Below are 16,080 nucleotides of genomic sequence, written 5' to 3'. Positions count from 1 at the left end.
TAGCCCTAATAAAGCGTGCCTTGAGTTGCGAATTCGAACCCCACCGGCCAAAGACTCTCCGTGTGTGTGGTGGCTGGCGCACGTATAAATCTGTCGTGGTCACAAAGTCCTCCACGTCGAGAGTAATACCACTGGGGGGACTGGTCACGGGGATATCATTCTCTGATTCAGGTCTAAATTACGATCTATGGATGAGTGAATGAAATCATCTGAATGAATCATCCGAAAATCCATTAACCTTAATAACTTTGGAACATAATATAAACAAAAAAACTTTTAATCGCTGTAAAATTAGATTTTTAGTGATATCATTTTTATTTCCATGTAATTTTTAAAAATTTTTAATAATTTTTTCAGAATTTACTACGCAACATCTGATGTAAAAATTTTTTACTATTTATACTCCACTGAAAAGATTGATAGTCTATTTAATTGCGGTGTCGGCTTTCACAGTTTCATTTCAAATTTAAAAAAAAAAAAAAATTACAATTTAAAATATATAACATTTTTGCTCCGATTTTTGAATGATTAAAATTTAAAATGCTATATAAAAATTGTTCTTTCTATAATAAAACAAATAAAAGTAGGATTTATTTATCCAATAAATAATGAAATTTGATATTCGAGACGTATATACCCATTAGGGCGGAAACGGTTAATGTTAAGAATTGATTCCATATCTGTCTCAATTTCAGCTAGGGAAAAAAAAAAGTTGTTTTATACTTTTTTTTTTGTATGTGTGTGTGTGTGTCATCAAAATATGAGAAAAGGGTCTAGATAATATAAAATAAATCTGATATCTCTAAAAATGGTCAATCTCTAAAAATGGTCAAACGAGATGAATAAGAAAAAAAAAATTGATAATCATTTCTGAAATTTCCAAAATTTATCTAAATGGTATTACAATTTAAAATTGTTATAGAAAGTTCGATCATAAATATGTATCTTATTATTATATTATATATCGTATTTCATTATATGAATAAGATCTTGCGGAATGATTTTACACTTAGAAATAAAGCATCAATATTAATAAATACATTTCATTTAAAATGTTATCTATACTTATAATAAAGCTCAATGTGTGTGTGTGTGTTGGCGCTCTACAGGCCAGGTCATTTGACATACAGCTATCAAATTTGGTACATGTATACCTTAGAGGTCGGGAATGTGCACCTGGGGTCCCTTTTTTTGAAATTTTAATTAGAATTTTAATTATTAATTAAAAACTAACTTTCCCGCCAAAAAAAATCTTCCATTTTCCCCACCGCCAACTTTTCCGCCAAAAAAATCTTCCATTTCCCCCACCGCCAAATGAGTACGGCTTCAGTTTTTTTTTTTTTTCTCCCAACAGTAATGAGGCTAGGGTTAATATTTTTCGGCGGATTATTTCAAAAGATTCTGTTTATTTTCTTAATGTTTTATGCATTTAAAATTAAACATTGTTAATTAATCCATGTTTCAGATTCATTCTGAAGTACTTTTGAATTAAAATAACGCAGAATAAAGGAAATTAAAAATGTATAATCTGCATAGCGTTACCCCAACTGGCGTAGAAAAATTCACGCATTTGCGTTAGCGTAACTGGCGAAGAAAATTCACGCATGCGCATTATGTTCTGATTGTTGCCATGACAACCATTATCAACGGATGATTTAAATTATTTTTAGGTTAGTTGCATGTTTTTGTAAGTAAATTGTATTTATGTTAGTTATATATTTTTTTTTGTATATGCTTATACTTTAAGCAAGTTTTAAGCACATCGTTTTTTAAGAAGTTTTTTTAAACCTGTTTTCGACCGATTATTTTAAACGATTCATTTTATTTTCTTAGTGTTTGATGCATTTAAAATTATTATTCGATCATTGTTAATTTATCGATCATTGTTAATTAATCGATCTGTTCATGATGAATCTGAGAAAATTTTGTTGACAAATTCTTGAGATATTACATAAATTAAGAAAGATATTCTTTAGTGCCCATAAAGTTTAAACGCTCAGTGACTCTATTATCAGTAATCATATTATTAAAAAAAAATGCTTTGTTTCAGTAAAAAATATTATTATATTAATTGCAGATTAATCATTTACACTTTAATTTAAAGCATAAATTCTACGAGGGGTAACAGATTAGAGAGATACATATCACGTTATGACTGAAGGCCTTTATAATATTATGAGTGAATTATATGACGATCAAAATTTTAAGCTTTAAAATATTTTGCTGAAGAATCTATTAAAGTTGGAATTGCGTAAAATATTTAATGGTACGACCGGAGTTCAACCCCCTGCTTGCGCAATTTTTAAAAATCTCCAACAATGGTCTTGCGAAATGTTCAAAAACAAAGGAGCAGATGTTCAATTATAGTGCATAATAAAGATTGCCGCTTTGGCGCGTTATCGCAACTTGGCGAAGAAGGGGGTTAAACTCCGGTTCAACCTATTTAATTATTAAAATTTAAACGAATATTAAGATTGGCGAACCGGCTGGTCGCCAAAGGCGGCTAGTATTCATATATTTTTCAGTCAATCAATTGCATCAAATTCGTTTCTTTGAATAAAATTCTACATTTTTTTTAATCCGATTTAATATAGGATTCGTAAATCTGGAATAAATGGAATATCCAGAAAGGGTCAATTTTTTTATTCTAATTTTCAGTGCAGCGAATGAAAGCACCACGTAATAAAAACAAAGTTATTTCCAAAGAATGGAGAAAATGTATACAGCTCAGACATAAAATTCTCTTATTTTCGGTGAAATGGGCCTCAACATTTTCATTTCAAAGTTCTCTCTTTAAGTCAGTCACAGTTGGCCGACTTTTAGTGAAAGGAAATTTATCGTTTTCATTTTTTTTCTCGGTTCAGCTATTTTATTTTTACTAAAAGTTAAAGTTTTCTTTCTTAGAAGACACAAATCAATACCTGTCTCCATAATAATAATTTTTATTTTATTGTAATATATATAGATATATATTTTTGCAAGAAGAAAATTTATTTATTATTCTACAGTTCTATAAAAACAGATTAAATCTATAATTGGGAAAATGTTTCAAAGTTTGATTATTAAGTTTTTTTGAAATTAGGAATGTTTGGAATATATTTTGAAAATTATTCTTTTAACGAAACAAATTATATAATGGTCTTTAAATAAGTAACGACATAAATACTATTACAAAACATCGATATATAAGTATAATGTGTTGCAATATGTGAATATGTATCTATGAATGATTTCGATAGAAAAAATTCGCTGTTGTATAGAATTTCGAACCAAAGCTGTATTAGCTAAAGTAAGTAAAAAAGGGAAGATTAAGCAAGGCGCATATTCCAAATAGTCATTACACATTTGAGGGATGTGAGAATAACTGATATTTTGAACTCAAAAATTTGGAAGCAGAAACAAAGGAACGTTATGGAAACATTTCGATCTCATGCGCATCAGCAGAAATATATCTGTTCGATAATTTATCAATATATCTGATATATTACAAATCTCAATCCGAAATCAAGCGTATTCTCAAGCATATTTTAATTCTTCTATCTTATGATTGCAATCTTTGATAAAATAAAAGGAATTTTGAGAGGAAAATAAAGTTTAAAAAATGCAGATAATAAGAGTTTATTTTTATAGAGGGTTTTCTTTCAAAGGTTAAAAAAAAACGCTATTGTCTTCTTGTTATCTTGTGGGACAAATGTTATCACACTTATGATAAAAATTTTCAGTCAATGAAATCTTTACTTTATCGGGTATTTTTGTTATTTTTTTATTTGCTTATTAAATCCAATTCTTTTTGCTTCCGTTCACTTTTTTGACAGCATTAGTAATCTGTAATCTCATTTCAGAGCGAAAAATTTTCACGATTAAAAAGTACCAAATAAAATTGGAAAATGGTTCACTGATCAACAAATACTCATTGATTCATGCAGATTCATCTGAAATTTTTTATTTAATTTTTGAAATCGATGAAATTTTTTCAATTATTTTTGGCTAACTGATAATCAATGAATATTCACAAAAGCGGTATATAAATTTTCGAGGTTGCAAAAATCACGCTAATTGATGTTTACTGAGGAGGGGAAAATTGTCTAGTTCTAATCCTTTACGCAATAGTAAATATTATTGAGATTCTCATAGGGAAAATGCAACCTAAACTTCAAAGTTAAAAAATAAATTACAAAATAAAAAAATTAATAATGCTAAAAGAAAAAAATGCATTAAAGGATTTGCTTGTTTTTTTTTTTTTTTTTTTTTCCTTCAGAAAAATGTGAAAAATTAAAGTCATGCATTATCATCGAAATCGAAATACATTTTATTCGCGGTCCCATTCGGATCACGACCATAGATTAAGAAACACTTATTTAATGTTAAAAAGATTTTAGGTCAAGAAAAATAAATAGCAAAATGAAGCACTTATAAATTATTTATAAAAAAAGATTTATAGGCATTTTTTATAATTTTTTTTGGCAAAATGCTGGAGAATTGGAAAGAATAAAACAATTCGAGAATTTATCGCAATTCAAAGATCTTATATAATCCATTTGGATCATGATTACAAAATTAATAAGTGCATATTTGAAGAAAAATAATATTTAGCTCCCGTCTGCTTTTGTAACTTCAAAATTCATAATTTTAAACGTCATTTATATTTATTGATAAAAAATAACAATAAATGGAAATAAATAAATAACTTTAATAACTCAATTAAAACCAAAAGTCGCTTTCTTTGTTTTTATGCACAGTACTCACTTCGTTTAACGGATTGTTTGCATGTATAGATGTAAAACACATCTCAAATGTTAAGGGTGAAATATATAAACAGCAGAAGAGTTTTTTTAGAAGTCTCAGCAATAATATTTTTTCAAAAATTATTACAGCTATAAACTTTATGTTATATCTTGTCATTATTCGATAGAAAACACTAGAAATATCGTTAAATTTGCTGATTATCAAAGTAGTAATTTCAAGAACAATCCAGTTTTGTTCGATTATATATTATTAACTAACAATGAATAAAAAGTTTTCTACTAAGAGATTGATTAAACCAATATTCTCCATTTGAACATTTGTAACTACATCAAGGTAATATTATTCAAATTTTCGATTATATCAGTATCGACAAATAGCTAAAATATCAAAATTAATGTTAAAAAAATAATTAATAGAAAATTTTTAAAGTACAATTTTGAGTGCAAAACTCGTTTGAATGAGGAAGAAATGATTACCCATACTTCAAATTTCAGATTGTAACTCTCACTAATTATCTTTAAAATAATTTAAATTTTCAAGGATATTCAAATCTCTCTCTATCTGAAAGATGGCAGAATAATTCTTAAGTTTTTATATTGTTTTTCAAAATTTTCTCTTAACGATAACAAGAGCAACGAACACACAAAAAAAAATTAATTTCAATTTTGTTGCAACATGCTTGAGCATAAACGCATAACTAAAAGAAATAAAAGTACTGTTGTAAAATATGCTTGAAAATATTTTTTTAATTCGTTAAAATTAAAGAAAAAATACACAGAAATAAAATTGACATCAATATAAAGTTAATCGATTCAATTTTAAGCAAGTGCGAAAAATCTTTTTTTAATGAAAAAATGCTTCAAAATTATTGAAAAAAAGCATTAAAATTTGAATAATTTTTAACTGAAAAACAAATTAAATTTTAAAAAAATCTTTTTTAGAGAAAACTGCTATTCAATAAATAAGTATATACCAAACATAGTAACTTCAAGCCCAGCAGTCTATAATGTTGAGCGTTTAAGATCATATTTTACATCACGCAACTTATAAAATAAATTGTAGCCTGTAAATATTATCAAACTAATATTTTGGATAATATTATGAGCGACAAAATTATTGTAGTTATGAGCAAAATTTAATGTAAGGATATTTTTCCATTGAAATCATTACGAATATAACAATTCAAAAAAAATCACTGGAAGTTATTAATATGGAATAAATAATTTTTAAAACGAGCATTTTATGCTCAAATACATTATTCAAATTGAGTAAAACTGCATTTCAGCGCAAAGATCAGATTTGATAATACGAAATTAGTTTAAACAGATCAATCTGAACCTTCTGGCGGGAAAATATACAATAATGAAGATTCTGTAGTATCAAATTTATCATGTTTTGATCCTTCCAATGGAATTAATAAAGTCTTTTATTTCATTGAATTTCTTTATTGTAACTCACATTTGTAACAAACCTCAAATATAAAAATAATGATGAAATGCAAGCTCAAAATCCATTAACTTTTGGATATTACTTTCTTTTATAAGATATTTAATCAATTCAATATTACTCAGTTTCACAAACTCTTTAGAGAATGCAATAAGAGTACAAGAAATCTTAACTCATTTTCAATCAACATAATCATTTTTATTTTCTCATATATACGCTATACATTCAAAAATTATAATAATTTTTTTTAAATTCTATCTCGCGTTTTAGTACATTTTGACATTTTAGTACCTAATAATAATGAATAAAATAAAATAAAAATAATAATTAAGGAACTTTGAATCTTTAGTCCAAAATATTTTAGCATGATTACACGTTAGCATTAGGCTTGTTTCATTTGTCTTTAAATCATCTTTTAGCATTTATTCTCAATTATAATAACGATAATGTGTATATACAAAAAAAAGTATTTAATATCATAGCAACCAACATGTAAAAGTATAAATACAGAAATTTAAAAAAAATGAAAAATATTATTTAAAAATATGCTTGAAAATATTTTAGAAATTTATATAACCTACAGAAAAAAAAACTGTGCAGGGATAAAAACATTTCAAGAAAAAGTTATGTTTTGAATTTAATAGTAGCATGAAAAGGATTTTTGTGTAAGAATATATCCCGATGTTAAGGGGAAAATAAGTTAAAATTCTGATTAATTTTTAATTAAAACTTTGAAAACACCATTTTATCGAAGTAACTGCGTATCGAGTTTGATAATTTTAGGTTTTACGATATCCTAATAGAATATTTTGAATGATTTTTTTCAACTTTCATGTCGCAATTCAATTACCAGAAAAATAATGTAGAAACAGTACTGTTTCATCATGCAATTCATAGCCAGTTTTCCAGCCAATAAACATCATCATGTTTAAAAATTGGAACTATGTCTACCTGTTTGATATATACTACAGATATTCAACAAGCAGGATGATGAAATTTAGCATTTGTTTCTTACATGATCTAAAAATCTGAACTAAGTGTTAGATAAAATCCTTTAGTAAAAAAAAAAATGTTCAGTTTAGGAATAATTTTTAAAACCCATAGTTGCCATTCACAAAGAAATGAAAATAATGCTTGTTTACATAATACATTCATAAATAATACATATATGTACATTGCTTCGTTCAATCATAGTTTAATAATAAATAAACATGCATTTTTGGGAAAGAGTTTAGGCTATTATTAAAATTAGCTTTTACAAATGTAAAAATTGCAAAAAAAACCCACAGTTTTTAATTGATATATAAGTACTTTTAGCGGCTTAAAATGCTGAAATATTCTTCTTTTTCTTTAAAAAGAAATTTCTGAAGTTAGTACCGGAAAACGCGAAACTGACAAAACTGAAAAGCAACCAATCCAACTATCGGTGACAAAAGATTACTCTAGTTACGTTTATAGAATTTTCGTGGGAGGCAATCGAAAATACTTGATTGCATGCTGCCTAGGCATAGTCAGTTCTGATTAAAGGTTGTAAGTAAATTTTTTAAGTGAAAAAAGCCAGAAATTCGATAAGAAAGCCTTTCCATTTTAATTTTTTTAACAAATTAGAAACAGAAAATAAGCATATTCAGTGGATGATATATTCTGGAAAGTATTCTGGTTTAAGTGATCTTTTGTGTGTCATTCCGGAAATTCGATGCCAGAACATATTTTTGGTTTAAAACATGTCAAACGCAGAAATATAAGATATCTGTTGGATAATGCATTCTGGAAAGAATTTCGGTTTAAGTGACTTTTTTACGTGGTGATATAACAAGAACCACGATGGGAGAACAATTCCTATTCTTTAAGTAGGGGGGGAAAATCAATCGAAAATGTGAATACATTCATTGAATGATATATTCTGGAAAGAATTCTGGTTTAATTTATCCTTTTATGTGGAGATACAATAATAATCCATAAACGAACATTTCCAAATTACAGATTTATTATGTAAAAAAGAAACGATCATTCAGCAATGTAAACATGTGTTTACATGGATGATATATTCCGAAAAGAATTTTCATATCGTTCATACAGGCTAGATAGGTGATCCCAAATTTTCCCCACTTTTAATGACAGCGCTAATTGAGATAATTTCAAAACGGTCTATGTAAAATTTTACAAGTACTTTTTGGGAAATAGTACAAAATTTTTCAATAAATTAGAAAAAATAAATAAATAAACTTGTTAAATCACAATAAAATTTATAGAACAATAAATTAATTATCAGTGCTGTTTACTCCAGATTTCTCCTAAATATTGGAATTTAATTGAATATAACTAACCTTATTTTTTTCCACTCTAGTTTTCATTCGATAGTTTGCATGTTCGTAACAAATGTTACAAATAAAAAGCAGCATATGGAATTATAATTCTTTAGCATTTGGTTAAGAATTTTCATCTTTTATTGATAACTACAACTCAACTAATTCTAATTTAATAAATTTTGTTCGGAATGAATTAATGCAACTCAAATAAATTTTCTTCTTCTGCCTCAATAAATCATATATGGGATAGTAAATGGATAACTAGATCTTGAATCCAATGAAATTTATCGATAATATCATCTTAAAAGAATTTTTCAAACCGGTGATAATCTGAGATAAGTGTTCTTCAAATATTGATTTCATTTCTAGTGAAAAATCAACTTCATCGGAGAGTAAATTTTTAATAAAACTATGGAAATATAATATCTAGTAAGTTCGGTGAAAAAGGCCAGTTTCCTAGGACATAGAGGCGTACGCTTTGGGAACCGCGGAGTAAGATAATTAAGCTCTTGAAAATAGTTTTATATGTGTGTATTAAAATTAAATAACTGAAATAGCAATGATCTCATTTTTCTTTGTGTGGGATGTAAATTTTATACTAGCAATTAATTTCATTTTGTTTTCGCCTAGCACAGATGTCGAATAAATAAAAAGTTGAAATTCTATTCTCAATTTGCAGCTAATCTTTAGATAGTTCTAATTATATTATTGATGGTTTCTCTTTCCAGTTCTAGGGTACCAGCTATGGATTATTGTCATATTTAATACAAAACTAAGTAAAAACAGTTTCCCTCTTAAAAAAGGAAGAAAAAAAACAGTTCTTTTTTCTTTCGATTAATTTAAGAATTAGAGAATTCTGGAAAAAAATAGTATTGAATGGCTATATATTATCAATTATCAATTTAATTTTTAAAGGACATCTTTACATTTAGTATATTTTGATTAAAAGACGGAAATTTCACAGTTTAATTTTCTAGATAAGTTTGATTTCTCGTTTTAGAGCCAGTATGCATATATTTTTGTAAATCCTGATATTGCAAATTTTCAAGAGGTTATTAATTTTTCCACTTGATCAGGATAATATGCCAGTATGATATATAGAATAATATGCCACTGACTCTGTTTCTTTATTGAACTTAATTACAATATCTGCTTTTCAATACTATCTATTTAACAATATTCGACAATCTGTAGCAAATAATATAGATTTTTTTAATAGGAATTCTTATTCCAGAAGCAATATTTTTATTATTATGTTGTCATCGTTGTACATAAAGAAATATGGGGTAATTCTGAAAATAATAAAATATCGTATCTGTTTTAAGTTCATTTTCCTTCAATAAGTGAATATAAATTACTTTTCTTAGGAAAATACGTCGATCAAAAGTACAAAAGTCATAATTGAACTAAAGGGCGTAATTTGCGACAATTCTTAATAAAATTCCAGTTATTAAAACGTGGTTTAGTGTAATTGTTTAATACCCAAACAAATCAAGCATGAAAAATTATTAAATGAGCCATAAGTTATCCATATTAAGAATGCCTACAGAATTATTTATTAACTACTAGTTGCTCCGCAGAAGAAATAATTTTAAAAATATCGTTTGAAATTTGAAATGGCTATCTTGTTTAATTAGGAATAATAGAAAGAACGATACTTATTTCCTTGCCAACAATTAATACATGCATTGAAATTTAGTGATATATGAAGAAGAAGTATAAATAATATTTATATTATTTTTTTTTTTTACTTTATTTTTCGAGTGTTTTAGAGTAGACAATATTTTTTGTTTCTCCGTCTACAGCAAAAACAAATAAATTTCTTGGCTGTCCGACTCGTGAGCATCCAACATATAAATAACCATGCGAAAAAAAGGGATTTTCTAGATTTAATATTACATATAATAATTTTACTATACCTATAACCTAAGCGCACGTGCAAGCAATGAGTTGGCAAAGGACAACCAACCATTATCGCAATCGGATGAACGGCACGGCAGCGCATGAGGTACGAATAAACAAAAATTCATTTTTATATATTAGATATAGTAATTGTAATATGCCTATAACCATCGCATAACTGCCAGGAATAAGTTGGCCAAGTTTTATCGCAATCGGATGAACGGTACGGCAGAGTATAAGGTACGAGCAAATAAAAATTCATTTTTATATATTAGATTGTGCAAATAGCATTATCTATTATTAGCAATTTAACAAGAGAAATCGTACTATCTTAGAAGTATTTAAATTTTTTAATTGTTCGCAGTGAAAATTGCATTGACAGAATTCCATGCAGTAAGAAATTTGTAAGAACTTTTTTCATCAAATTATATGAAACTTAGTTTAACGAAATTTTCAAATGAAACACACTCGAAAATTTTCATCTTACCTAAAACATTTTCCTATTAAATTGAAATAAAGTTTTGAGGATAAGAATAGGAAAACTTTCGTTCTATAAGAATTGAAAAGTATTTTATTTTTGTGGAAAAGAATATTTCACTGACACTCTTTTCGCTCTTTAACTCTTTAACTTGATACAATCGATTCTTCTATAATACATAGGCTATTCAAGAAACTATGCTATCTTATAACATGCTGAGCAACATTGATCACAGATAAAATGTCAGTTTTTATTGCACTTGTCAGTTTTACTTTTCTATCACGCGAGCTTCAAAGTCATTCTTATTAAAATGTATTAACAAACATTTCTTTTTAGTTTTTTCTTTTCCGAACTACTGAAATAGAACGGACGCACGGATCATAAAACCAGCACCAAGTCAAAAATATTCCCGAAACGATTAAATAAACATATCCAAAAGTAATTTTTAAATATATGATAATTTATATACGTAGTGGCATATTTTAAAGCGCACGTTATTTTTACATTCACATTGCATTTTATTCCATGAAAGCTACTGCTATTATTATCAGATAATGTTATGCACATTATTTAAATTTTTAATTGCACGACTTTTTTAGTAGTAATTTATATTAGGCATCTTTATGTATTATTACATGAAATGTTAAACCCTGGGCCTATTATCTTTTTACACCAAAGATCTTTTAGATTGCCTTTTCTTGGCTCTGTTATTCTCTTAAAATTAAATTTAATTAAAAAAAATGCTAATATGAAGCTAAAAATTCAAGGTTTCTGCAATAGCAAATTATATATTATTATCACCAAGCATATATATACAAGCCAACTAAAAATGTTTTTTATCCGAAATTTTTAGACAAGTTATAAATTATAGTTATGACTTTTAAAACTTCTACAAGAGTTTGAATATAAAAAAATGAATGAAAAACTAATCATCTGATTATTATTTTTATTAAAATTGAGTCCACAAATTCTTAAAAATATATTTATATATATTTTTTAACTAATATATATAAAAATGACAGACTATTTTTCAAATAGTATTTATTGGGATTTTAACAATATACTTTGGAGAAATCTGGATTCTGCAAGGACGCCGAGAGTTGAAAGAGATTGGTAATCATTGATTTAGCCTGCTTTCAAGATGGCATGGAATGAAATAAATATATTGTAAGAGCCAAATTTTTTCAGATTAATCTAACTTATTTAAGCTTCAATAATTTGTAATATTTTCAATTCGTCTGTTACATAAACTACAAATAGTACAAAAACTATTTTTAAATTTTATGAGCCCTGTAATAGTTTCATATTTGCAGAAAAAAATACAAAAAAAAAAAAAAAAAAAAATAGCAGCTACTCTTTTTATCTAAAACTAATTTAACAATTATTTGGAAACTTCCAAGTCATCTGATATCTCGACAGCATAAAAAGTATCAAAAGACACATTTACACTTATATATCTAGCTTAAAATGAATTAAAAGATAAATCTTCATTAAACTGAAATATCGTATTTTGAAGAAAGAAAGAAATGTTATGAAAATCAAACGATTTACAAAATTGTTTCTTGATCTAATATTCCTTGAAATTAATAAAACTAAAATTATTTAAACGCTCATTAACAAGATGGTGGAAAAAAGAAAATTATTTGTATTTTATTTATATAAATATTTATTTATTGCCAAATACAGTTAGTCATTAAGCATACTATATAAAATTGTCACAGTAATCTGCAAAAAAGTACAATTTTGAAGTATTCAAATTTTCATCATTGAATGAATATAGTTTTAAATAAATATTCAAATCAATATTTTATTCAATTCACATTCATTGCAGGTTTTATTCCATACAAACGATATAAGCAGAAAATTTTAAAATTCCATAATATATTTAATTAAAATTTTATTTTAAATTTCAGAAAATATCAAAAAAATTGAAAAACTTGACTGTCAGGCTGGCAATTATTTGAATTATTATAATATAGATTTGTAATAAGGAATTAATTTATTCTTACTTACAAACAATGGAATTAGTAATGTTGTAGTAATTTTTCAAATTATTTTAGCATAAAAGTAAAAAATAGTTTACAAAGAATGAAGCAAAATCAGAATTTTAGAACTTACATTTATATCATTTTCAAGCTTCATCCAAAGGAGCAAGAAAATATTTCTATGATTTATCAATTAAAAATTTCCAATCAGGAAATGAAATTTGAAGTTGGAATTCAAGTCGTTGGGGAAAAAATGATAATTTTAAACAATTGTTAATGTTGCCAGATTTTTACAGTAAATCATTTAACAATTTTTGTTAAAAAAATATAATAATCAAAAAAGTATTTTTAACTGAAAAAACGTAACATATTCTAATTTTCAAAAAGTAATTTTATAACAAAATTCTGAAATTTTAAAAAAATACTGATTGAAAATTTTAAAGTCGGAATCCTCCGTGATTTAAAATATAATGCAACAAATAATTTAATTTTTTTAATAAGGCAAATGAAATGATGAAATAAATTTTCATTTTTTTCATGAAATAAAGAAAAAAAAATCATAAAAAATTGTTCCGTTTCCAGTATAGTTTGCTACTATTTTTTACGTTCTAACGTTAAGTTAAACGCATAAAAAAAAATGATTATGTTGAACTGTTACACTTTACTATACTTTAACAAGTAAATAGGCAGAATTTTAAAATAAACTTTAGGAATAAAATATATGATAAAATAATAACTTTTCACTGTTACAATTGTTTCATAACTTAAAAAAACCATAGGAAAGAGAATGAATAAAATATTGACATAAAGAATTATTTAAGACAATAAATATTTAAATAAACATATTTAGCTAATAATTGTACTTCAAAATACGCTCATTCGAAATTAAAATTTTTAAATTGAAAAAATAAGCCAATAAATAAACACGAAGCTAAACAACAAGAAAAGAAACAGAAATGAATACTTACAACAAATATACTTCAAAATAGGATCGTTGCTTTGAGTGTACCCCAAAAAGCATGGAACAACTAATAACCATGTTATTACCACAGTAAAGCAAGCTTTTCCCCGAAGTGGAAACATAATTTAATATCGAAAATGCAAACCACGCTCGAAAACGAATCAACCGTTACAGCATTTGAAAAGCATCAATTCCCGGCACGTGTTTTCTTAATTGTTACGATTCGAGCATCCCCCCACGCAGTCTGAATTCAACTTCGAACCAATCTCAACACACGGGGAGGGACAGGGGATCGTTTATTTTTCGGCAGATGCTTCCGTCCACTTTTGCATTCGTCTCTCGATTGTGTATATAGATATTTATTTGTTTATACGTCTGATGTGACGTGCTGGAGTTGTGGGTGTCTTTTCGCGTGACAGCTGAAGCACAGAAACTTGCCCTTTTTTATGATAAACACACTCCGGTTTCGTCATCCAAATTGGATGGCAGGAGTATCGAAAATTGCTTAAGATCTTCTTGGATATCTGACCTTTATGGTTTTTCAACAATTATGTGTACAGAATTTGTGCACCTGTGTGACATTTAGGATACTTAAAGCAGAGGCGGGACTTATGTCGATGCAGAAGCTCTAGAACATGTTTGTCATTTGTGCTAACAAAATTCAAACGTCGTACATTTTAAAAAGCTGATTACATGGCAAAGACATTTAGAAAACATTGTTTGCTATGCAGTAGTACAATATAGTATGAAAAATTAATAATTTCAAATTATTAATTAATCACTTAAACTTATATTTTAATACAATTAGTAGCTAATCATTAATTTACCGCTTGTACGTTAATTATTCTTATTGTTCCTATTTAAAGCTGAATTATTATAAGTTACCTTTCCTAAGTATTAAATATTACTGGTCCTAAATATTTAAAGTTAATCGTTATATTACAAAACTGAACCAGTTCTAATCTGTCAAATAATAGACTATTTATAATACAACACGTAATTTTAAAATAATGAAATGTTAGAATTTTTGTATGACATTACGTTGTACCTTATAATGTATACGTAGAAAATGGTTTGAATTACTAAGTCCACTTTATTTGTTGCTTAAGATGTAGTTTAAAAAAAATCATAAAATGGTTTAATGAAAAAATTGAAAAATATTTATTTTTAGAATTAAGTAATAATTATGTCTTTTGTTTTTTCAAAAGACATAATTATTACTTAATTCTAAAAATAAATATTTTTCAATTTTTTCATTAAACTGAATGAAATTCATTAAACATTTACTGAACGCTTTTATATAACTTCATATTTTTTTTATGTTTGTCAGGTAGGAATTTTGAAGTCAATTTTTTCACTGTCTTCCTCTAGTTCTTGTTGATTTCCGTTTGCAATAGATATTTTAAGAATTTTAGAATTCTCAAGTCGCAATTATTATATTAATTAAGCTAAAAATTAATTTCATAGAGGTGACCCTATCGATTATTCAATTTAAGAAATATTAAATTTTAGATTCCATAATATTTATAATCGTGAATAGAAAGAATTAAATAATAAGGAAAGTTTAAGTCCAGTAAAAAATAGAAAATAATATTATTTTAACGAAAAGGAAGTAATAGAAGTGTCCTCGTAAGACAAAAAAATCTGGGATATTAATTGAAAGATAAAAAATATATATAAATTCGACTAAAATTCAAAATTCTTTAGGGTATTTCAATAAAAATTCCACTCTTTTACGGTTTATTCTTGGCATTCACTATTTGATTCAGAAATCAATTATAGTAAGTAAAGTAAAGAAATCGGAAATATTGCAAAAAAAGGTAAGAATTTTAAAAAAAATGAGTATTCTTATAATAGGAATATTGCTAATACTAGGAATATTGATAGATCATTTCCTATTCTAATAGAATATTAAATGTATACATAGATTAGTAATATAAGAATTATAATTATATTCTTAGAAATCTAGAATATTAACAGAAGATAATTTTCTTTACCATAAAATGTTATGCTTCATATTTAGAATATTGATAAAAAATTTTTAAAAGCTGGCTTTTTTTTTTTTTTTAGAAAAAAAAAAGCTCGGAATTATTATATTTGTCTTTCTGTTAAATCTATGGAATATTATATGTGAATAGAAATTAGAAATTAATAAATATAAGAAAACTTTTTTTAAAAAAACCTTTATTGTTGCATTAATAAAAAGATTTGTTAATCAAAAATCCGGAGATAAAAAATTTATAAAAACGTCAG

General features: G+C 26.2%; 1 protein-coding gene across 1 annotated transcript in view; it reads right to left on the bottom strand.

Annotated features, from left to right (window-relative positions):
- LOC129963612 (uncharacterized) overlaps positions 1–14,151 on the bottom strand; it is a 41,022-nt gene extending 26,871 nt beyond the window's left edge. Inside the window, exon 1 of the mRNA XM_056078085.1 lies at positions 13,835–14,151. Within this exon, the coding sequence (XP_055934060.1) occupies positions 13,835–13,949 (115 nt within the window). The 5' untranslated portion in view covers positions 13,950–14,151. The remainder of the gene's footprint in view (positions 1–13,834) is intronic.
- Positions 14,152–16,080: the final 1,929 nt, after the last annotated feature.

Source organism: Argiope bruennichi, chromosome 3, assembly GCF_947563725.1.
Source record: "Argiope bruennichi chromosome 3, qqArgBrue1.1, whole genome shotgun sequence".
NCBI classification, from domain to species: domain Eukaryota; kingdom Metazoa; phylum Arthropoda; class Arachnida; order Araneae; family Araneidae; genus Argiope; species Argiope bruennichi.
This window is presented reverse-complemented; position numbering and strand designations above follow the sequence as displayed.